We start from the raw sequence: 24,578 nt of genomic DNA on the forward strand, positions 1-24,578 counted from the left end.
ACGAAGGGCACACCGGGCGCCATCAGCGTTGCGAAAACGCAACGACGGGCACATCAGGCGGCCATAAAGTACACTAAACTGCCGTATATGCTAATTTGTTTTGACAAAACATCAATCAACTGTTGACAACTATTGCTTGAAAATGTGGAACCCACATCCCTCATGCTCTATAACCCGCCTAAAAGCCTCAGTGGGGGAGCATAACTTCAGGATTCGCGAACGGGGAGATGACAACAAACGGTCATTTTCAACAACAGTTGTCCATTTAAAGTTGTGGTCGACACGTACCCAGGGTGACGCTTTCTTTTTGGATGCTAGACAGAGCCGTTATCCCCACCTATCAGACCCCACACTGAAAACAATTGAACGGAGGTTGGGAGTAAACCAGTGCCTCACGTATACGCGTATCCGCAATGATCGTTAACCACCCTCCTAGGAGTAAAATTAAATTCCATTGTAGGTTAGTCGTACCCACTCTCAGCAAAAAATAAAAAAAAGAGAGAAAAAAATGAACCGATCGGGCTTTCACAAATTACCTGCGCAAGGCGTAGCGCATCATAACAAATCACCTCCCACTTTATCATGTTTACATCTGATCCAAAATTGTCATGGTCCCACTCTCAGCGACCTTCACGTGTAACCTCTTTCTCGAGGCAATGCCAGGGCAGAATGGTGATTCGACGCAGTCGCACACTTTCCAACTGTTCCCTGAATACGTCCTTTCCATCTTCAGGATAGTTGAATCCTTCATCTCCACGCCTCAACCCACTTTTCCGGGCTAGACGGGCAACTATATGTGTATCGCATTCGGGCAGCTCACAAAGGAGCACGCCTGTAGCCGGGTGCAGTGAGTGCTTGGGAGGGGGAGGGGGCTGGGTCATGGGTGGCCTGCCCACTGGCTGGGCTCAGTCTTGACGATTAACTGTGCCCGCTCAGACAAATGTCTCCCCTAATTCCAATAATAATGCTAGCTCTAAAATGGTCTGATTCGATAAAAGGCCTATCCCAAGAAAGAAAACAAGCGTATACTCCACATCAAGCAGCTTATTAACCTATGCAAGTTATGAATCCTAAAAATGACTATTTTCCCAGATGCCCTCATTACCCCTGCCGAAGGGCTCTCTCTGCTACCCACAGAGGGGGCCTATCCCACTATTTGCCGACCCTGAGTTATCTTTTCTAACGTAAAGGTTGGTAGTCAGCAGATTGTATCAAGAGAATGGCAATGTCTATCTGTCGTCTGATACCAGACTACATCCCCGTTATTCATTATATATGCACAATGTATGTACATAGTCGATCCAATTTCCAAAGGACCTAATTATCTCTCAGGTCCGTCAGCATCGCCGACCGTTTGATACAGGTCCTCTTCCTACCATGCGATTTTCAGATGCATGGGAACACATTGTTTAGTGAACGAACATCCCGATAATCTGTGAGAGAAAAAGAAAGGAGTGTTTGTAGCTGTTTGAGGCAGTATAAATGTGAAATATGTCACAACATTTTAAGTGCAAACGCACATTGCACTTAACACACGTCCCTCATGACTGCAAAACGAGAGAGAGAGAGAAATAGAGAGAGAGAGAGAGAGAGAGAGAGAGAGAGAGAGAGAGAGAGAGAGAGAGAGAGAGAGAGGGGGAGGGAGGAAGAGAGTTGGGGGAACGAGGAAGAGAGGGAGGAAGATGGGGGAGAGAAAGAAAGAACCCACAGCGTATCACGAGTGAAGTCTATTGTTGATATTCATACTTCCGCTACCCTACCAATGTGCCCCTCGTTGCGTTTTCGCGACATCGCTGTCTTTCCGATGTGCCCTTCGTTGCGTTTCCGCAACGCCACCGTAGTCATATTTGAAAATAGTCACAAACCCTTTTTGCAGCATAATTTCTTAACAACATGCATATCTAAGCTATTGTAGGGACTCTGCAGAATATGTTTACACAATCTTCATTACGATATCATTGAGCACTTGGCCTATTTATGTTGTTTTTCGTGACGTCATCACTCACAAGACCTTCGACTTCCCTCAGGGAGCTCTAGGCAGTAACTTACCGACCGCACAGACTTGTAACTGCGTAGCATCATGCGCACAACCATGCTACACACACTGAAACCTGTCTCATCGGTTAGCCTACATTACACACTTCTCAAGCTTCGATCACGTCGATGCTTACTTGCGTTGCGAAAACGCAACGAAGGGCGTAAATGGGTTAAATGTACTAAGCTTACAAACAAAACTAGCTCTAAACTATTACCCCTTTCCTGGTTACCAGTTCAGACTGCAGGATGGTAGGCGGTAAACACCGTGCTGTCTAGTGTCGACAGCGGATGGACGTCATAAAAACAGAGTTGCGTAACAAAGCCGCCTCGGCTGAGCTGCCACCTGCAGCTGAGCATTGCTCCCGGACGCTCGCTCGTGGTCTGTGGCTTCTACGCAGGACACAACGCCGGTAAGTGTGAACCACGCTGACACTTGGCAAGCGATAATAACCAGTGGGTATCAGTCGGCAAAATCAGTTGCGCCTGTTTCAAACAATCTCAAGTTATATCAAGCTGTAGCTGGGGCGTTCCACGACAAATCGACAAGTGCCCTGCACCCTCATATTTTATTTTTTGCTTAGAATTGGTCTATTGGGTTGTGATGGGCGGGGAAGCCAGCTGTGGCAAGGATTTTTTCTTCGAACAACGGTTTCCGAGATATAGCCTCGGGCAATTCCTGGAGGTCGCGCCGCAGCCCTATGTTTGGCGGCCTATAACTCAGAAACTATTGGTTTTATACGATAAAAACTTTTTGTGGTTTAACTTACAATCAACCAACAAACATTTTGGCAATCTCGGATTTTCAATATTTGAAAATTTTTGATCACGTGACCTTTTTACCTTTTTTCAAAGAGTTACCTTGATATTTTCCCCACTGAAAGTTAAAATTTTGTATGATGACGATTCAAGCCTTATCAATTGTCATTCATATGCAATAATAAAAAAGTGGCTATCGCCCTGCGTTGACCTCAGGCCAGGTCATTTTTATGAACTGTCCATTATTACGGGCGGGAGCGACAGCGAGATCTGGAGAACAAAGCAAGATAGCGACAAGCGGTAAGCGGTACAGGGTACACACGGATAAGGTCTGCAATTTTTACTGAGGCCATTTTCAGGTCAGGTCAAAGATGACGTCACAGTGGTAAAAAAGAAGTCAAAATAGTTTTGGCTGTACCTTTTGATCTAAAAAAGAAAGAGAAGTGGAACAGGCACCATTGTGTTTGCTATGGCCTAGCGCCAGTTCGCTTTGAATTTCGATATCGATGACCTAAGGTCAGGTCAATTTCTTGACCATCCCATTAAAAGTTAATTGGGGAAAATCGGCTCGCTTACTTTTAAACTAAAACACGTCGGAATCGCCTAATATATCATGAGTGACTTCATATAGGATCAACTTTGCCTACCTTGAGACCCTTTCTTGCTCTTGGGCAACTGTAAGGTCATGTGACGTCATTAAAGTCACCAAAGGTTTTTTGCTAATAACTCCTTACAGGTTTGAGATACAGATGTGCGGATGGACTCATTGTGCTCAGCTCGTCAAGGCGCATCGAATGATATATATGATGACCTAAGGTCAACTTTTGACCTTGACCTTTCGAGGTCAACATACATATGTTTCGATGCGGATCGACGAGAGGATCACGATGGTGCTATTAGTTTGTTCCTAGCTGGGATGCCTTGAAAGTTATTCGATAAAAACTTCACATATATGTAGTGCCGCTATTTTGACTTTGCCCCTGTGACGTCATCTTTGACCTGACCTGAAAATGACCTCAATAAAAGTTGTAGACCTTATCCGTATGTACCCTGTACCGTTTACCGCTTGTTGCTATCTTGCTTTGTTCTCCAGATCTCGCTGTCGCTCCCGCTCGTAATAATGGACAGGTCATAAAAATGACCTAACCTGAGGTCAACGCAGGGCGATAACCACTTTTTTATTATCGCATATGAATGACAATTGATAAGGCTTTAATCTTCATCAGACAAAATTTTAACTTTCAGTTGGGACAATATCAAGGTCACTCTTTGAAAAATAGGTCAAAAGGTCACGTGATCAAAGATTTCAAAAATTGAAAATCCGAGATAGCCAAAATGTTTGTTGGTTGATTGTGAGTTGAACCATATAAAGTTCTGCCATAGAAAACCAATAGTTTCTGAGTTATAAGCCGCCAAATATAGGGTTGCAGCGTGACCTCCAGGAACTGCCCGAGGCTATATCTCGGAAACCGTTGTTCGAAGAAAAAAATCCTTGCCACAGCTGGCTTCCCCGCCCATTACAGCCCCTTACACCAGATTTCAACGAAGAATAAAATATGTGGGTGCAAAGTTAATTTTTTATTTGTCGATTTGTCGTGGAACGCCCCAGCTATACCTAAGCGAGCTACGTGTAGATAGCTAGGCGGCTATTAATATCAGCATTATTATTTTTGCTTATCCCGCAACTCAGTAGAAAATTGGACCATCGCTGATAGAGCTCTGATTCATTCACGACGGCGCTCAACTTTTTGAAACCTTCGGAGACGTTTTGTGATTCGTGGGAGCAGCCACAGCCAGTTGAAGGAAATATGCATTTATGCTACCTATTTGCCATTATTCCATTGGTGATGGGGATGGCTACCTTGGGAAGCTAAAACATTGTTTGACTGTACAAAGCTTAGAATAGTACCTAAGAAATCAGTCTTATAAGCACAGTACATAAAGCCTAAGCAACAAAACACTCATGAAATACGATATTGTAATAATTTACAATGACAATATACGTCATCGGTAATAAATTAAGGCGTAAGTAGGTATAAGCCGATAAATCACAACATTCATTTTTTTCACAATCAATGCATCGCATAAATGTCATTGACGACTCTCAGGTCAACGCCGTAATTGTTTGTCTTGACTTTCATCTAATCCTCCACGAGTGGAATGGATTTTCTGCGTCTTATACGGTCGAATGGTAAACCGTTTTCGTCAATCGGCTTATCCCTTGCCGGCACCGGCCATTCTGCATTCTGCTTCCGGCGGAGACACATGGGGAAGGGAGTGACCTTCCTATGTGTGTTGTGTTGTCCCTCATTGAACTACAACTCCGCAAAAAAATGACCTTCACAAATGGTTCCAAACTTTAAGGTTTTATGTCAACTGGTTACCTAAAAGGTTACGTAATTGATGGAAGTATTGGATCTCGATTTTCGGCAACAAATGCAGATAAGAAACGATCAGAGAGTAAAAATATTGACGGAACACGCACGCATGCCTATTTTGCGTCCAACTACGTCATTTCTTGTTGCTAGGTCAATGTCAAGGGCTTACTCATGACTCATGTGGGCCTTGGACGACCTTGACGTATGTATGTAATGCATTCTTTGGCGCTGATCTACCTTCATAGAACGTGGCAACTATTTTGCCCATAGCCCCTTGCTCTTATTGGCCTTTTTACATGGCATCTAACATAGGCCTTCCGTAGGACCCCTAACACAGTCGTTTGACCCCTGATCAAGCTAGAGCTTTGTGAAAAAACGAAAGTGTTGCCGTGATGAGAGGAAGCCGCCGATACCCGATTTGAATGTCCTAGGACAGGTCATTGGTTCAAGTTCACCTCTCATATCAGGACAATGACCCAAGGGTCGGGAAAATTGGAACCTACTCGAACCTGGCATAGAGAGACTGTAACAGTTTTTCGGGGTAGTAATCACGAATTACTTTTTATCAAAGATGATGAATTCATGCAAGTGTGGTAGTATCGGAACTAGTTCTCAAATGTTCAAATGGGTGGTAGATTCGAAATTAGCTCCAGAAACTACGCTAACTAGAAACATGTAAAACTAAAAAAGAGCCGAGGTCATCTAAAGTCGTCAATGACCTTGAGCTAGCCTTCAGGTGACCTTGAAACTCACCATAACGCATGAAGCAAACGTCATTTCACATGTTGGAACGTTTCCAACAACAAAAAGTTTGGAAACGCACGGATATTGTGCGCTGACATACGCCGAAACGTACTAAAAGTTCCATCACGATCGGCTGCTTTTGCGCGAGTTATTTGCGAAAAACTGAGCCTCCCACAAGTGCGAGGGTTAAATCAAACTGTTTGGCGTCGGACAGCTGTTTCGGTATATTGCCGCCACGTCATCTCGGTGCCGTTTTGTATTCTCGGTGATAGCCTGCCAATTATACCTAACGCATGAACGATCCCCACATTCCAGCCGTGAGACGAGCATTTACCTTCTACCTTCTACCTGTTTTCCATTGTTCCATAGCTCGCCGTTCGTCGACCTCCGTATCTGGAGCTCTAACAGACCAGCTCAAGCCAGCTCAGTGAAGTCACGGCACACTTGCCAACAGCACATCAAAGTCACAGCACGCTCACGAACAACTCAATTAACACGCGACCTGGTGGGGAGGGGGGGGGCTATTTTTTGCCCCCCCCCCTCCAGACTTTTCGATATATATCCAGAACCGCCGCGCCGATCGTCACCAAACTTTCAGTACCCTCCCGGACATCAATTTTACACATTGAAAACAAACATGTTTCCAAAGGCTATGATAGGTTGGCCGGAAATGACGTCAGAGTGACGTCATGTTCTGTCGTTTTCGACCCAAAAAAGGGTTTCGCGGGAAGAGCTGTCAGGCCTATAGCTTTGCAAAAACAGAAAAATGATAAAGACATAAAGGCTGTAGAATTGGCAGGGCTACATAACTGCTGTCTCAAATTTTTGAATTTATTTTATTTTGACCCCAAAAAAACAAAAAAATAGATTTTTTGGATATAGGTAACAGTCAAAAAATCCAAAAAGTTTTTTTGAATTTCGCAAAAACCGGAATATTTGTGATAGTCCTTACCGCCTTCCATCCACATACCAAATTTGAGATTGATACCTCTTTTTTGGCGAAGTTATAGCGAAAAAAAACTGTTCAAAATTGATGACGTCAAATTTTCAAACTCAATTTTTAGCAATTCTAGACCCCGTAGCGCAAAACAAAGACCACCAATAGACTCCCCGTGACGAGCTGCATCGAATCAATACCCATTTTGTGCAAAACTATCAACGTTAAAATTTGACCTTTTTTGGCCTGACCTTGACCTGACCTTGACCTGACCTTCACCAGAAAGTGACATAAGCCGTACCTGATGGTCTTATAACCAACACCATTGAGTTGGAAATGAAAAATTGGCCATAAAACATGCATCACACAGCCTTAGTAAAGTTGGGTTCATGTGACCTGACCTGTGACCCTTGGTGACCTGACCTGTGACCTGACCTGGTATTGTCAGTGACCTCTAATAGCAACATATCTACTAGGCAACTGACGCCCTTTCGCTGATTCTCGACAAAATGCGTTTTCCTCGGTGTTATAGTGCATTCCCTAGAAGACCCGTGAACGGTGAAACATTTCATCATTGCCTTATCTGTGACGTCATCGGTGACCCCGAGGTCAATGAAATTTGGTTTTCCTCGACAAATTTGACAGGCCTTTCGAACACCGTTTAAATTTTGCGGATCCGTCCAGTAGTTTCGGAGATACGAGGGGGGGGGGGCAAAAAATAACCCCCACCACGTCGCGTTATAAACAGACCCCACCAGGGCGCGGGTTAAGAGCAATACGCCAATTTCTTAGGGTCAATGCTGGCTCTGTAGATGCCGGCTATATCCTATATCCCACATAATTCTTTGACGGTCCCACACGGGCACCTAAGCCTGAGTGCCCATTTCGGCCTCATGTGGGTCAACGCTGACTTCTGGCTTCTGGGGTCCCTTACCGTCTTTTTAGCCCACGCAGGCTCCGCTCCTGTGGGCCCCCATACTGAGGGCCCTTACGAGTATATGTCTCTGGCAAGCAAAACCGGCATCATTGGGGCTTTTGCGAACCTCTGAGGGCCCCACACCTGTCTCCGGGGATCCTGGCTGATCGGTGAGCTGGGGGGGGGGGAGGAAGGGGAGTGTGACGTGAGTTAACCTTCCAGGCGGTGGGGGGGGGGCATTTTTTGCCCCCCCCCTTTAGCTTTTTCAATATATCTCGAGAACCGCTGCGCGGATCGTCACCAAACTTTCAGTACCCTCCCGGGAGCAGCTAGCGCACATGGTGACCAAACATTTTTCCAAAGGCTAGTATAGGTTGGCCGCTAATGACGTCAGAAACGTCAATTTTGCCATTTTCGACCCAAAAAAAGGTTTCGCGGGAATAGCTGTCAGGCCTACAGCTTTAGAGATACAGAAAAATGTTTCATACATAAAAGGTGTGGAATCAAAAGGGCTACAAAATTGCTATTTCGGTTTTTCGATTTTTTTTTAGATTTTGACCCCAAAAATCAAAAAATAAATTTTTTGAATATAATAGCCAAAAAATCCAAAAAGTTTTTTTGAATTTCGAAAAAACGGAATATATGTGATAGTCCCTACCGCCTTCTATCTACATACCAAATTTGAGATCGATACCTCTTTTTTTGGCCAAGTTATAGCGAAAAAACTGTTCAAAATTTATGACGTCAAATTTTCAAACTCAATTTTTAGCAATTCTAGACCTCGTAGCGCAAAACAAAGACCACCATTAGACTCCCCGTGACGAGTTGCATCGAATCAATACCCATTTTATGCAAAAATATCAACTTTGAAATTTGACCTTTTTTAACCTGACCTTGACCTGACCTCCACTAAAAAGTGACCTAAACCGTACCTGATGGTCTTATAACCAACACCATTGAGTTGGAGATGAAAAACTGGCCATAAAACATGCATCGCATAACCTTAGTAAAGTTGGGCTCATGTGGTGACCCTTGGTGACCTTTGGTGACCTGACCTGTGACCTGACCTGGTATGACCGGTGACCTCTAATAGCAACATATGTACTAGACAACTGACGCCTCATCGCTGATTTTCGACAAAATGCGTTTTACTCGGTGTTATAGCGCTTTCCCTAGAAGCCCCGTGAACGGTGAAACATTTTATTTTTGACGTGACCTGTGACGTCATCAGTGACCCCGAGGTCAATGAAATTTGGTTTCCTTTCGACAAATTTGACAGGGCTATCGAACACCGTTTGAATTTTCCGGATCCGTCCAGTAGTTTCGGAGGTACGGGGGGGAGCAAAAAATGCCCCCCCCCCCGCGCGGAAGGTGGCTGGTAGGCCCACCGCCTACCGGGTTAAAAGCCATCGGTATGAGGCCTACGCTCAGAGGTCAGCGCGGTGCCTAGAGGCCGGAGTGGCTCTGGAATCTCAGAGGTGAGAATGAACTCTCAGCGGTTGGTGTAAACTGTGAGGTCAACGATGCTTATGCTATGTCAATTACCAACAGAGATCAGCGTGGACGACTCAAAAGCTCGCTTAGGGTTGTCGGAAATCGGCGCACGAACCCGACACGGAGCACTTAGTCCAAGATGGGGGATCCGCACAAGTGATACGCACAAGTCAACCAAGGTCTCGCTTAGTACGCAAGCATATGGGGTACGCGACACAGACATCACACGCTCCGCTTCCAGGGCCCGTTTTTACACTTACTAGACTTTCGGCAAAAGGACGTTTATTTGCACAGAAAAAAAAAAAAACGGTTCGTTTAGTACCTGAAGCTCGCTCGTAATAAAAGTTATCAAATATGTAATTGCTTAACTAATGTCGATGGTCAGGTCAGGTCACTAGAGGTCTCCAATTGTCTTATACTATGCCCAATTATTCCCAGAGCCATAAAATATGCAACAAAAGACGCCATAACATCACTTCCAAACACAGGGAGTTTAAAAAGTGCCTAGAAACAAGTGAGGACCCCATTATAGCCCTATCGCAAGGGACAGACAAATTTGACCTCAGGTCAACGGGGACAGCCTCAGGGGCTTAACAGGCTCAGGATGTCTGACATGAAAATATTGAACGCATCTAAGTAAACTTGTACCGCATCTACCTAAGCCTGCTGAATATCACCAATGACCCAAAATGCGACAAAAATACATATATTGTATAAGCTTAGCGGAAGACAGTTCGCCCTCTTCCCTAGTCCAGTGAAAGCTCCTTAGACAAGTCCCTGTCCCTGGCGTCGGCGACCTTCCTAAGTTAAGCCAAATTTTAAAATGTTTCTTTTTTTCGGACGTGACTCGAGGGTTTCCGCCACAATTTATAGGTTTTATGGGTAAGCTTATCGACGATACCTACATACTGCAGATTTGTCAGCTCATGTAGAGCTCATGTAGGCAATATTTTTTACCGTTTCTGAAGATATTTTAAAAGGCACATTCAATCATAAAACCCCTTTGGCTAGAGGTGTATTGGGGATGAGTTTATGTCAGGCGACAGTCAGGCAATCCCGTATCAATAGTATCATCCATTTAATTCTGACCACATCACTCTCCTATGAACCCCACTGTGCACTGTCAGCATAGGCGTCGCCAGAGATTCTCGGTTGGGGGGGGGGCAAAATCAACTTTTGTGTTAAAACTTGCCTTTCCCCAGTCTTTACTCACTCGTTTTACATATCATTTGACGCGCAATGGTGCGAGGAATCCGATGGTGGCAAAGGTGTCCTTCTAGCTATGACATGTAATTTTTCTACAGAAAAATTCGAAATTTTGAAATTTCATGACAAAAACCATAGAGATCTTATATACATAGAGATGACACGCCTATGTTAAAGCACTTGATTTCGTGGCGATTCAGTGGGTCTTTTTAAGCAAGGTTTTCTGGGGTGCCATGGCCCGTGACTTGCATTTTGTAAGGATTCGGTCAAGGAGATTGTGTTCACATCCGCTTATTTCTAAGTACAGTTTTTCTTTTTTGTCTAGCTGTGACGCTTTCGAGCATTATTATTGAAATGAAATTAGGCATGTTCCTTATGCTCGTATCAGGTACTGCATGTATCATTAACCCTCGCCGTCCGACGGGGGGGGGGGGGCGGGTGCCGCCTCCCTATAGGGTTTTTCACGATAGCTCCGAACACACAGGCGATAGAGGGCTAAAACTTGGCATACCTGACCTTTGATTCAAGCCGCATCTTGTGACACCAACCGCATTTTCAGGTCAGGTCAGGTCACTGACCTGTGACGTCATAAGTGAACAGCTCTGCACAGTCCTCAGATGTCGCAACTTCGCAACGCTGTCAGTGCCAGAGGAACTTTCACAGGGAGATGAAAATTACGGGATGTAGTATCATCCAGAGGTCTCACAACTTGTACATATATCTCGGATTTTCCCTAAAAATCACATGAGGTCAGGTCGGCCACGTGACCTCGCCATTAGGTATAAGTCAATGGGGAAAAATGAAAACTGCTATGTTAGCGCCGAGAACTATCTCAAACTGTCTCCAGCACATGGAATCGTGATTTCTTGCACGCCTTGCAAGGTCCGATGCTTCGCTTTTGCATTGTTGACCTTGCGTGGCGTCATTTATGGTCACTTGGGTCATTGATTAAAGAAAGCGCGGTTTTGAGGCTCATGATTACATATATATAACTGCAATGAAAACCGTAAGACGGTTTGACAAAAGCCAGTTTGTCAGTTTGGCCAACATGTCTTATTTTCTTGGCCCTATTTTAAATATAATTATTAGCATGAGGCTTACGGTTTTCATTGCAGTTATATACTTGGGTCATTAGTTTTTCATCAATAACTCCCCATCAAATTGAGTTAGCGAGTCGGGAAAAGCCACCAATAAACTCAGGAAGACCTGCCGATTCGAGTAATATGTAACATGACCTCTTTCAACCAGCTTCGTGATCTGGGGGAGCTGACCTGCCCTTGACCCGAGGTCAACACCTCAAGTTGACCTCACCCGAACAAAAAGTATCCATTCGACGCGCCTGAGCGAGGCGAACACGATGATGCCAAAATCGCGGCTCTCCGACCGTTTTTTTGCGAAGCTATGAAAATTAACCCTGGCCCTTGGTCACTTGACCTGACCTCATGAGACCTTAAAATCGGGTACCAGTCCCTGCGTCTTGTAACGGCGCACACGCTTGTTTTTCCGCGACGCTCTAGCTTCATCAGGGGCGAAACGGCGAGGGAAATCGTACCCCCCCCCCCCCGGCCGGCGCGTATGTAGAAAACCAATAGGTCCGGCGAGGGTTAATGTATCATTGAATGGGAACATGCAACATATGTATATTTGAGCTTGCACCGTGCTCAGCAAGGTTCAGAACAGCCGTTTTCACGACGGTTGACCGAAAGCGCCAAACTTGACCAATTCTCAAGGAACCTACCCTGAAAATTCCATGAACCTGACCCAAATGACCTTAGACCTGTAACCTTTTTTGGGGGACCATGTCAGGGGGGCCATAAAACATGCATCGCACAACCCTAGTAAATAGTAAAGTTGGTTCATGTGCTGACCCTTGGTGACCTGACCTGTGACCTGACATGGTATTATCAGTGACCTCTAATAGCAACATATATACTAGGCAACGTACGCCCTATTTTTAACGTACGTGAAACATTTTATCTTTGACCTGACCTGTGACGTCATCGGTGACCCCGAGGTCAATGAAATTGGAGTTCCGTCGACAAATTTGACAGGGCTATCGAACATCGTTTGAATGTTACGGATCCGTCCAGTAGTTTCGGAGATACGTGCGGGGGGCAAAAAATGCCCCCCCCCCCACCGCGCGGAAGGTGGCCGGGAGGTCCACCGCCTGCCGGGTTGATGAGAGCCTGAATGAGAGAGAATGTTTTTAGGCGAGCTTTTAAGGAATTCAATAAAAACACAAAATGAAATCATGCTACAAATTTCATTGCTTACCTCAGGAATGAAATCAGCCAGGAAAGAACAGCAATATTTTTAACCAGTAAAACGCCTTTGGGGGCGACCAACGGAGTGAGCGAGAGGGTGGGCCTTGGACAAGCGAATTTGCAAGGGACACCTCCAACTAACTTGTGCACTGCACCCTACTAACCGGTCCCTAGCGATGTGCCAAATTTGAGCGCAATCGGCCTAGCCGTTCTCGAGATCTGGAAGCGGCACCCTGCACGTGCACACGTGCAAAATGGGTCACAACTGACTTTTGCACGGCATCCTACTAACTGGTCCCTAACCATGTACCCAATTTCAGCACAATCTGTTCAGCCGTTCTCGAGATCTGGAATCGACCCCTGCACGTGCGCACGTGCAGCAGCACCCCAACTGTGGCACATGGATATGCATTGCCTAGTGGGTGCCTACCTACATACCAACTTTCAGCGCAATCGGCCAAGTAGTTACCAAGATATTGCAACAATTGCAAAACTGACACCTCTTCATTTTGCACGTGGCACGTGCATAAGCGGTCACCCACATGCATCGAGAATAGTCCAATACTTGGTAGAAGAAATGAAGCTACCCTAGAAAAATCATCGAATGTAAATCGGTCAAGTGGTTGCTGGGATATAAGCCTCGCAAAAGCGTAACCACGGCCGGCCGGCCGCTCATACTCAGAAATTTCCGTTATATCTACGAAAGACTACGCTTGCTTCGCTCGCTACGTAATAATTTCTTCAGACTAACAATGCCTCAGCCATATTGGCACGCTACTGGCTGAAAATAAGTTGCTTAAAAAGACCCACTGAATCGCCACGATTTTAAGTGCATGTCATCTCTATGTATATAAGATCTCTATGACAAAAACGACTGGTAGAATTATAGTATATTGTGGCTGCGATTACCGACGCACTGCAGAGGGTCCCTGTGCAGACGCTCGACGCTCATGATCATTACCCAGAAAAAGGTGAAAAACGCTCCATTTAATCGGATCACCCTGCTAAAACCTCCATTCACGCATGCATGCAGAGGTTTTACGTGAAATGCATAGGACTTATCCCAGCCGCCGATCGTAGCTAAGTTGGGCATTCGGCGGAGAGTGAATGTCGGAAGTGTGAATTGGAAGTAATTCATCTTTGCTCCAGTGAGAGGAAGTGTTTTGTTCACTCGAGTGTGAACAAAAGTTTCTCGTTTTTCGTGTGAAGGGAAGCGCTGCAAACGCGAACAAAAACTGTTTAACGGAACCAAAAGTTACGCACGGCATAGCGGCAAGGGATCTCTTAGAGATAGGTTTGGGACTTCCAGGCCATTTCAGGCCACTCAGGGTCAGTGCTGACTCTCATAAGCATGCTTAGGATCCCGGAGATCGGCGTGGGTCACCTCAAATATTTACGTGTACGTGGTGCTTTAGGGCTTTCCGAGCCCAAAGTGGGGCCCTCAGAAGCCAGTGTGGGCGGCGGGTGCTAAGAGACTAGGCCCAGGGTGAGCCTGGAGACCTCGGATAACAGTGTGAACCCTCGGGGTCTGTGTCGAATCCCTAAGGACCCTGCGTAGGGACATAATATTGCGGACGTCCTCAGAGGGACACGTGAGCTGTGACCCCTCAGATGCCGGCTTGGAGTTAGCAAAGTTTGTCGCCTCAAAAGTGTTGGCTGAACTATCAGAGGCCAGTTAAGGTTCTCAGAAATGTTCGAAGGCTCAAAGATCCCTGTATGGGCCCTCAGAGAACATGGACACCAGTGGGACTTTCAGAGGCCGGTTTGGGCCCTCTGAAAGCTTCTTTAGGGCTCAGTGGAGCTCCTTAGGAGCCTTTGTTTAAAGCAAGCTCATGAGCCCTGCGACACTTGTACGGTACTTGAGCCTGTCGCAGACATTTGACGAGAGTTGAGAAAGGCCCCGCGAAGATTTCGTTTCACGCTTTGAACGAAAATTGTGTCAGCACTCCAAAACTTATGAAAATCAGCTGTAAAATGTAATAAAGAACGAACTAGGAACATGAAATGAATCACAGCATTGACATTTCCGAGTCTGGACTCGGAGTCTTGAAGATTTTGGCGACTGCGAGTCAGACTCTGGTTTGAATTGCACGCTCCAACCTAGTCTGACCTCACAGGCATTCTCAGAAAGGTACCCCCATTTTTTCCCGACTCCAAAATCTCATCGGATCTGTATCGATCTCAGGGTGTGCCCGGTCCGAGGTTGGGGGGGGGGCAAGCTGCCCCGCTTGCCCCCCCGTGGCGACGCTAATGACTGTCAGGCCCCCGTCCCAGTCACCCGTGCCGTTCCTTGCCGCCCGATCGGGTGACCTTGTGACCCAGATATGGGCGGTCCAGCTACATTCCTGGCCCGCCCCTCTACCGCTGCCTCCGCCCTATCCTACCCTGTGACCTGTCCCTTATACAGGAGTGCCTACTGCACTATCGCTGGACCATCAGAGCTCAAACCCTGCCAGTTCTCGGTCCTGATACAGCCGCGCTGGCCGGGCACTGGGGACGGGGTTGGGTGGGCGGCCGGTCCGCCCACCGCCCAGCCCTGTGACCTTGGTGATAGCGGTGGAACACAGTCGGACAGGGTAGAGCGGATCAGTGCCTAATGCGGGCCCTAACCAGAAGGATAGGAAGTTAGGAGCTATACTTGACAGCGAATAATGGCTGCACCTGCAAGGACATTGGAGTCCAACAGGTAGCTTTGTCCATTCTCTCGATTGTCAGAACCAGGTGATTGGTGATTGCTAGATTACTTTGTTGGGTTTTCAGATGAGAACTTCATAGATTGTTCACTATATGTTTTTAAGCATTCACATTTCAACTTTTGTTTTGATTTGCCTGACAAGGAACTTTTTAAGCAAGCGCTTTTAATTTTGATGCTAGCAATGACCGGCGTGAAAGACAAACTTTCTCTGCCCTTTTTGCTTTGCTCGCAGGCGCCAGATGTATCAGGGTTTCTCTATTTAGGCAGTGAAGTTTTAGCCGTCAATGAGATGTCGGCCTATTAGCCAGTCCAGGCTGCCGACGTGTCAGTCTGTTCGTCTGTCAGTCTCAGTCGGTCTCCGCTCGGCACGTCAGCCTGTCGAGCTAACAGCCGGACGGTCCGTGTTGAGTCAATAATGAGCCTTGCCGGAGCCGGCCGGCCGACGGGGCTGGCTGATGAGATGCAGCGCGCTCGACCGGCCACTGCGCTGCAGCCCGATCACGGCCACTCCGCCGCCGCCGCGCCGGCCGGCTGACCAGGCCAGCTCGGCGCAGCGCTGGCCTTGGCTGCGCCATTCACGTGGGCAGTAAGTAACGGTTACCGATGCGGCACGGGTCCGGGGGCGGCACGGATGGGGGGGGGGCGGGGTGACGTCACTCTCACCTGCTGGCCGGCTGGCCGGTCGTCGACGATCCGACGGCTGCTCCGCCGGCTCCCGGGAGCGCACCCAGGCCGGTGATGATGCGGAGCGCGTCTGTGGAGAGGATGGAGGTGAGCGGACCTCGGTCCGCCACCGGGGAGCCGCTGCAGGAGCCGCGGCTGACGGGGCGGCTGACAATCGCCGGTACCACGGCCTGTGGCTGCCCTCGCTGTCCGATCCATCGCCCGACTGACGTGTTGGAGGTGATGCCTCCCTCTCCGGGGAGGCTGCAGTGGCCGGCGGCGCGCGCACGGTAGCTGCCACCCGCGCGCGCCGCAGCTCCGGCGGCGGTGAGCTCGTGGAGGCCAGACTCGGCGAGCGTGACCAGCGCACCTCTCCGTGCTGCGCCACGCGCCACGGCAGGCCGCCGCCGCTCGGTGCCGAGCCCTCCGATCCATTGGTGGGCCGGCCTCGCCAGCTGTCCACACTGGAGGAGCGCGAGCGGCGGCCGCCAGAGGCGCCGGCGGCGGGGGCGGCGCCGCCGCTCGGCTCTGCCACAGACTCCTCGTCGTCGAAGATCTCCTCGATGACGAGCCCCGAGTGGTTGGAGCTGACCTCGTCATCAGCACCGACCTCGGTGATCACCAGACCGGGGCTCGTCTCGCGCTCGATCCGGATCGCGTGGATCGTTTCCACCACTGGTTTGCTGGGCACGCCCTGCTCGGGAGGAGGTCGTGATCGCGACCCCCGCGAGCCGAACGCACTGCCGAAACCTCTGTCAAACGCACTGCCGAAACCACTGCCCAGCCCGCTGCCGAAACGGTCACCGAATCGATCACCGAAGCGACTGCCCAGGTCACGGTCACCACCAAACGCACCAAAGCCACTGAATCCGCCGAAACTACTGCGCAGTCGGTCCTGCAGCAGGTCGATTTCGCTGCGGATCTCGCGTTTCTTCTGCTCGAGGTCCTCCCAATTGACGTTGTTGCGTCGTCGGCGCTGTTCGGCAGCGTGCACCCACTCGGGACGGTCGTCCTCCATGTTTAACAGGTTCGGAGCACTCGTCTTCTTCAGGATACTCTTCAGCGGTCGTGTATCGCCCAGCTCGTGCTCGTCCTCGGGCCTGTGGTGGGCGGGATGGGGCGTGTGCGATGACACACCCGGCCGCGGTGATCGCTCGTCACTCACACCCTCTCTCGTCGTCTCCGCGGCGGCTGTATCGTTGTGCACGCGCGCAGGTGCGCCGCCTCCGCCCCCGTTCAGGCAGATGGTGACCGAGGTGCTGTGTCGGTCGACCGGCCGCGGCGCGCCGTTCAGGTAGACTCCGGTGCGGCCAGCGCGCGACCCCGGCCTGACGTCAGCCGCGGACGGCCGCCGTATTTGGCCCGGCTCTGGCGCGCCCGCCGCCGCAGCCGCCGCCGGCCGGCCGGCCGCCACCACACGGACGTTCACTGTGTGCGGAGCGGCCGGCTCCAGCTCGCTCTCCTTATTCTCGCTGGAGGACGGAGGTGGGGTTGAGATCAGGCGCTTCTCAGCGGACGGTGGCGTGGGCGGCGGCCGCGGCGCCGTGGACGGACGGTCCGGCATGTCGGCAGGAGATCGGGACCGGCCGGTCGAGCGGTGGTCGTCGCCACCTCGCGTCGACGATAGGAAGCTCATACTGGGGGGCAGGCTGGCCGGGCCATGCCGGGCCGACTCGCCGGCTCCATTACAGTGCTGCCACACAGCGGCGCGGTGTCCGTCTCCGGCGGGGGACAGCTCGCCGCCGTCGGCCGGCCGCCGGCCCGCCCACGGCGAGTGCTCGCCCGAGCCGCGGCGACGCGCGCGCAGCTCCTTGAGCCAGGGCGGCTCGGTGTCACTGGCCGGCGGCGGCGTGCGCTCGCGCGGCCGCGCCTCACGCAAACTGCGCCGCGCGGCCGCCAGCCGCCTCCAGGCCGGCTCGTCCCGTCCCTCGACTAACGCACTAACTGCGCGGCTGGGCGCCGTCTCGCCGAAAGTGATGACGGTTTTACGGCGCAGCACGTCGCCATCCGTGACCGACTGCTGTTCGGACACGGAGAGAATATCTGTCACACTGGCCGTGTCGTCGTCGGCGTCGGTGGCCGGCGCGGGCCGCGGCCGGTCCCCGGGCAGGGAGCTCGGTCTCGGGGAGGACGGAGCTGGCAGCGGCCAGCCGGAGCTGCTGTGAGCCGGCAGCGGCGGCCGGCGGCTCACCAGCAGCGGCCGCATCCGCTCCTGGTAGGCGGACCGGGCGGCGGACAGGTCGGAGCGGCGCCACGCGCCGTCCAACAGACCAGGCGAGCACGCCAGCGTGTCGGCTGCAGGCGCCGTGCTGGCGCACAAAACCGGCCACGAGCGGCAGTGGCGCAGTCGGCTTGGCGCTCTGACACCTGGCAATGCGCGCGGCCGGCGCGGCGGGGGCAGACTGCGGCTGCGGCGCGCCGGCCGCCGCCCCACACGGCTGACCGCTCGATTGACGTCACCCGTCCCACTGACGTGGCCGTGGCCGGCCCGGTGGGTGACGCCAGTCAATGAGGGCGGCGGCTGGACGACCGGTGCGGAGGCGCAGTTTTCCCGGTTGGCCTGCCCGTGCCGGCTGTCAGAGATACAGGCAGTCACATGCCGACCCGCACCGTCACTGCACCGGACGGCAGAGTCACTGGTCGGACGGTCTCGGTCTTGGTGACTGACGGCGGCAGGTGACTGCTTTGCCGACCCGTCGACTGCCGATGTAATCCGCGGCGCCCAGACGTCACTCTCTGTGGAATCCGAACCGGATCCGGAGCGGACTCCCGAGTCACTACTGTCGGTCGACGGGGGAGTCCGCCGCAGCTCGGGCTGTGTGGCGCCCTCGACACACTCTCTGCCCACTCCGACGCTCGACTGCGGACGCCGGGGAGAGGCGGCACGCGGCACAGCCGGCACACTCTCACTGGAACTCGGCTCCGCGGCGTCGGCCGGCTCTCCGTTCGTTCTCACTTTAACCGGCGTTCGTTCACACTCCCGCCCAACTCCGGACGGTGCGTCACTCGACTGCCGAGCGCTGCAAGTCTCCTCGCACTGCACACCTCGAGTGGAGTGCTCGAGAGGCTCCACAGGCTCGTTGTCTCCTCCCGCCTCGCTCCGCCTTCTGTCTGCCGGCGGCGAGTGCAGGCGCGCGGGCGGCGCTGAGTCACAACTCTCCGAGCCGAGTTGAGTTGAGTTGAGCTCGGGCGCCGGTGCAGCTGGGTCCAACACTGTCACTGTCACATGCGAATGTCCCTCCAGAGAGGTGAGTCGAATCACGGAGCCGCGGGCGCGCGGTTTGCGCGAGCGACTCGGCTTGCTCGGCGCGGCCGCTGAGAGGGCCTCGGCCTGCTGCGACAGCCCGGCGGCGGCGACCACGGCGGCGGCCACCGACGCGTCGATGCCGGTCCCGCTGGAGACGGATCCCCGTCGGAGCCGATCCTGGGCGCCGACGCTGAGCCGACGGGCGCGGCTCCTCCTGGGCGGCGGCACCGGAGCGGGGGCGGGGGCGGGGGCGGACTGGCCGCGAGTGGGCCTGTCGGGCGTCTGACCGCCTCCGCGGCGGCGCCGCTGTCCGCCCGCCGGCCCGGCCGCGGCCGGCGCCGCCCAGAGGCGTGACCATTGGCCCGGCGTGACGTCACACCCATCAGCGGCCGTCGCTGATTGGCGAGTCAGTCTCTGACGTCGTCGCTGCAACAGAGAGGGAGCGGTGAGACGGCAGTCAGGTGCGGAAAGCGTCCGCGGCAAACATTAATTAGTGATGGTCTTCAAAGACAGCTCCGACTCTGACAACCGCACGCAACTGACATTGACTCTGACACGCAGCTCGCACTGACACCCGCACGCAGGACTCACTGACACTGACACGCAACTGACATTGACACTGACATGCAAGACAGACCCACACTCACACGCAACAGACACTGGTCTGACCACCCACACTGAACCTTTCCCTCACGGACTGCTGAGCTAGCACATCACCGATCCAATGCAATTAATCAGAGTTCTAATCTCTAGTATCGCCGTGAGAAAATGCGATTCATACGGCATCTCGTAGCAATCATGTTTGAAGAGTTACGCACTCGGAGCAGAAAATGCATTAGGATTAGTGTCGAGATAGCGTCTGTGGTCCGAACAGGGTTGATTGGGCGTGAGGGAGATCTGAATAGAAGGAGGTGGCGCGCTGGCAGCGCTCGACATTTCCAGAGCCGACTCAGGGGCCGGCAGAGAGAGGTTTGGAAGAGTTAGAGCTGGGTGGTGACTGTGACTGGTGGTGACTGATCTTCCTTTTCCATCCCACTAGTCAGGATAGAGTCAGATGGAGAGAGAGAGAGAGAGAGAGAGAGAGAGAGAGAGAGAGAGAGAGAGAGAGAGAGAGAGAGAGAGAGAGAGAGAGAGAGAGAGAGAGAGAGGAGACGGGGAATGTGGTAGTTACGACCCGACCGGTCCGCCTGATCGTCCGGTCCGCGCCTTGACCTCAATCGGACCGCGTGGACCGGTCAGCAAATCATGGAGCGCCCATTCCCTGCAGCCGCGCTCTTAGCGTCCTCCCTCCCTTCACTTCACTCTTCACTCTCGCCCATACTCATCCCCTCTCTCTTCTTTTATCACAAACTCTCGTTCCCTCTCCATTCCTTGCTTTTTAGCTTCCCCTCTAAAACTTGTCTCTCTCCCTAGTACGTCTCCCTGGCGCGTATCTCTCTCGCTTATGGCTTCTCTTTCTCTCGCTACCTCCTTCCCATCCCAGCCGTGTGAAGATATCGACCGTGTTTTTGCATAGTGCTTCACCAAATCATCGCATGCATAACATCTCTGTCCTGATGGAATACGAAGTATGTTCTAAATAAATCGGCCTCCGAAACCATCTCCCTATATGTTCCTCCTTCTCCCCTATCATTTTCCTTATATCACATACCTGCATCATTCACTCCCATCACACACTGATGACTGCAACTGACATACATGGTGTCGGAAGTGACCCCCTCGCCGGCAGCCCGTAGGCAGCGCTCCCACTGAACCTGTCAGTGGGAGTGACAGCTCGTGAACGATGGACCCGCGCTATCCCTAAACCATCGGACAGGGCTGTATGCATCGCGGCGCGCACCGGCGTGCATCGTAATGCCCCGCAGTCGGCAGTGGGGACTGCGACGCTAGGTATGACGGTAGACCGGCGGCGGCTGGAGACTGCGGTGGCGCATAGGTAACTAACACCGGTGCTGCGGTCGGAACCGAGACGCCGTGCGCTCGTTGTAGGGCTCCCGCCCGGAGAGAGGAGGGGAAAGAAGGGCGAGGGGAGGGAGGGAAGGGCGTTCAGATGATACTGATGAGAGCTGCCTGTGGGCTCACGCAAGCCGCTATCGGATGGGTGACTCAGAAAAGCCGCCGACAGTGTCCGCGCCGATGTTTGGTTGTTTCTAACACGCGAGACTATGGACAGATAGGCACACCTGTTTGACTGATTCATGTTACGGAGCCGGCCCAGGAGACTAGCTCTCCAGCTCTCCATTAGCATATCCTATTCACGCAGTCAACCAGTGTAACCTTCTCAAGGATAAGCTACAAATGTCCGCTCCTCACGCGATATCAGCTTCGGGGCGTGGGATTCAAGCCACCAAATCTCGCTTCCTGCTCTCCAAACCAAGTAAGCACATAGCAGCAGTAGCCAAGCCCACAGGAACTAGTCGAGTAGTGTGTAAACGCCCATTAACGCACCTTTTCCCAAACCGCAGCGGCAAATTTGCGGTGCAAACTCGACTAGACCGATGACCGTTTGGCATACGTCGGACTGTGGGTTTCAGACGCCGGTCGAGCGACCTTGGTGGCGGAGACTCTCGCCCGGCGCGGAGTGAGGAGTGACTCGCCGAGCGAGGGTCGGCCCTGGCGCCGCCTGCGGCTGGACGGCCACAGAGGTCAGGGGAACTTTCTCAGGAGCTGGCCGGAACGGGCATTCCAGGACCGGCGCCCACGGGCAGTCAGAAGTCCGGGGAGGACACTGGAACTGGGCGCCGTGGGAGGATGATGTGGTGCGGCAATGGGCGAAGCAGGGACAAGGAAAGGGAGGAGTGTATGCATAGGAACGCGAGGGATTGAAGAGAAAGAGTTGAGAGGATGAAATAGCGAGTAAATGAGTAATGCTTAGGGAAAGAGATGACAGAAAATAAAGAGGGAGTAATAGAGGGAGAAAAAGTGGAACAAAAAACTGAGACAGAGAAAGAGAGACAGATCGAAATCGAGATCGAGAGAGAGGGAGAGAAAGAGAGGAGAAAGAGAGACAGAGGAGAGAGAGAGAGAGAGAGAGAGAGAGAGAGAGAGAGAGAGAGAGAGAGAGAGAGAGAGAGAGAGAGATAGATAGATAGATAGATAGAGAGTGAGAGAGAGAGAGAGAGAGAGAGAGAGAGAGAGAGAGAGAGAGAGAGAGAGAGAGAGAGAGAGAGAGAGAGAGAGAGAGAGAGAGAGAGAGAGAGAGAGAGAGAGATCGGGCTAGCGATGCGCGTTGCCGACACCTGCAGTCGCGCCGCACGGCGCCGCCCCCGCCCGTCACTCTGAGCAGCACACCGCCCGCCGCCTCCTCCCTTGTTTACAGTCACCGGGCCGGCTGCCCGGCTCTGTTGGAGCGCAGGTCAGAGGTGGGTGACCGCACCGGACCGTCATTATCGGCTCAGAGCAGTGGCAGAACGGCTCTGGCCAGTTCTCACGGTGTGCAGCGGAGGTCACCGCTGTTGGAGGTATGGTGTGACAAAGGTAGTCACTGATCTGATAGGACGTTATGGAAAGGGAATGGGTGGACTTCGAATCTGGCGAACTTGGGCGAAGCGGGCGGGTGCAGGGTGGAGATGAGAGGGAGAGGAAGAGAGGGATGGAGAGAGAAAGAGAGCAGGTAGAGTGGCGGGAAGAGGGAGGGGAAGATAACGCAGCAAAATGTGCTATTGAGCTAAGAAGATCGGGTGCACTTAAAATGGAAAATCCCACTGCTCGGCAAGCTACAAGGCTGAGCTATAAGACGACCCTCGAAATCAACGAACTCCGAGGGACGACTTCATCAGCGGTAATGACGGCCTAGCAATCCGTTGGACCAGAAGTAAGACACAGCCATCGGTTTTTACCGGGCTGCCGCCGGTCGAAGACACATGTCTGGTCCAACCGCTGTGTCCGTAGGAGCGTCATCGTTCGGCTCTGTGCGGCAGGTATTATTAGCGCCGGGTGGAGCGGCACACTGTGCGCCGTACCGCGAACACTGGGTCTGGGCGGGGGCGGCAGCGGCATCGGCGGGGGCGGCGGCGGCTGTCGTCCCGCGCCGGGTGCGTTCCAGGAGAGGGAGAGAGAGAGAGAGCGAGAGAGACAGAGAGAGACAGAGAGAGAGAGAGAGAGAGAGAGAGAGAGAGAGAGAGAGAGAGAGCGAGGAGCGAAAGGCGAGAGGGAAAGCAACAGAGCGACGAGAGTGAGAGCCGCTCGATTGTCCAGTTGTCGAACACCTGCTGTTTGGATTGCCGAGAGACCGGTTCTGTCAGCACTCTGAGAGGGATAGTTCGGTTCATGAGCTACCTGATCGCCTCCCTGATGTAGAGCTGCTGTAGTTTCTCCCTAATTTCTACATATGCATCCCTTCTATCCATCTGTCTGTTACCTGGCTGCATTTTTAGTATAGAAGCACACGGACACGCCTTGTCAAAACTTATGCATAATCTTTTGTACTACGCTTTCTGCACCAGTCTGCTAACCAATCACTGGCATATCTCTTTCTCCCCTCTCGTCTCCTGCTCTCCTTCTCCCACTGTCGGCATCTCCTTTGCCTGATGAACCATCTCCTAGCTGGCGCGTAAGCACTAAACAGTTACAATTGCCTGCCCGATTAGTGGCACACCTTTTCTGCATACCTCTCCGCCTGCATGCCTTGCCAATTCCATGCATCTCCTTGCATCTCTCTAGCACCCTCATGTACCACCCACTCTCTTCTCTCCGCTGCCCACATGTCGTGACGGACAGCCGCGGCTGCAGCTCACTAAGAGGAACATCCGTCAGCGCACCAACATTAGTGTCAGGCCGGCCGGCGGCCCCGCATGTATTAGCGCATTAAAGCGAGACCGAAACACGGCCCAAGCACGTCTGGCGACACTCTGAGAAACTCGAGCTGCGTGTAGGCCGAATGTGCCGCATGTATAATTTTACAGACTGTCCGTTTCGGTAAATTAAGATGGGTATTAGTGAGGTACTATCAGAGCCGGAGTTCCTTCTGCCGATTGACAGACTTGTCTCGCCGTATCGGACGTAGAAATGCAGTAACCGATATGAGTAACTTCTGGCCATTTGCGGGGGCGAAGTCTCTTCGTGACCTGTTAGTTAGGTGAGCCTTCCTCGGGGTGTCCATTGGATACCGATGTAAGTGTCGATCGGAAAAGGAGAAAGGAAGCCTGATGGCTGTCAGGGCAAACCCAAAACATAGCCAGACCCCAGGCAGTACCTACAAAGACGAGGAAAGAGGATCAAAGACGTAGGATCAAAGACGAG

At 51.9% G+C, this 24,578-nt stretch overlaps 1 protein-coding gene across 1 annotated transcript in view; it reads right to left on the reverse strand.

Moving 5' to 3' along the window:
• Positions 1 to 24,578, reverse strand: part of LOC122387013 — a 75,037-nt gene that overhangs the window by 7,351 nt on the left and 43,108 nt on the right. Inside the window, exon 5 of the mRNA XM_043376807.1 lies at positions 16,091 to 19,763. Within this exon, the coding sequence (XP_043232742.1) occupies positions 16,091 to 19,763 (3,673 nt within the window). The remainder of the gene's footprint in view (positions 1 to 16,090; positions 19,764 to 24,578) is intronic.

The sequence above is a fragment of the Amphibalanus amphitrite genome, unplaced genomic scaffold, assembly GCF_019059575.1.
Source record: "Amphibalanus amphitrite isolate SeventyFive unplaced genomic scaffold, NRLGWU_Aamphi_draft 000270F_arrow, whole genome shotgun sequence".
NCBI lineage: Eukaryota > Metazoa > Arthropoda > Thecostraca > Balanomorpha > Balanidae > Amphibalanus > Amphibalanus amphitrite.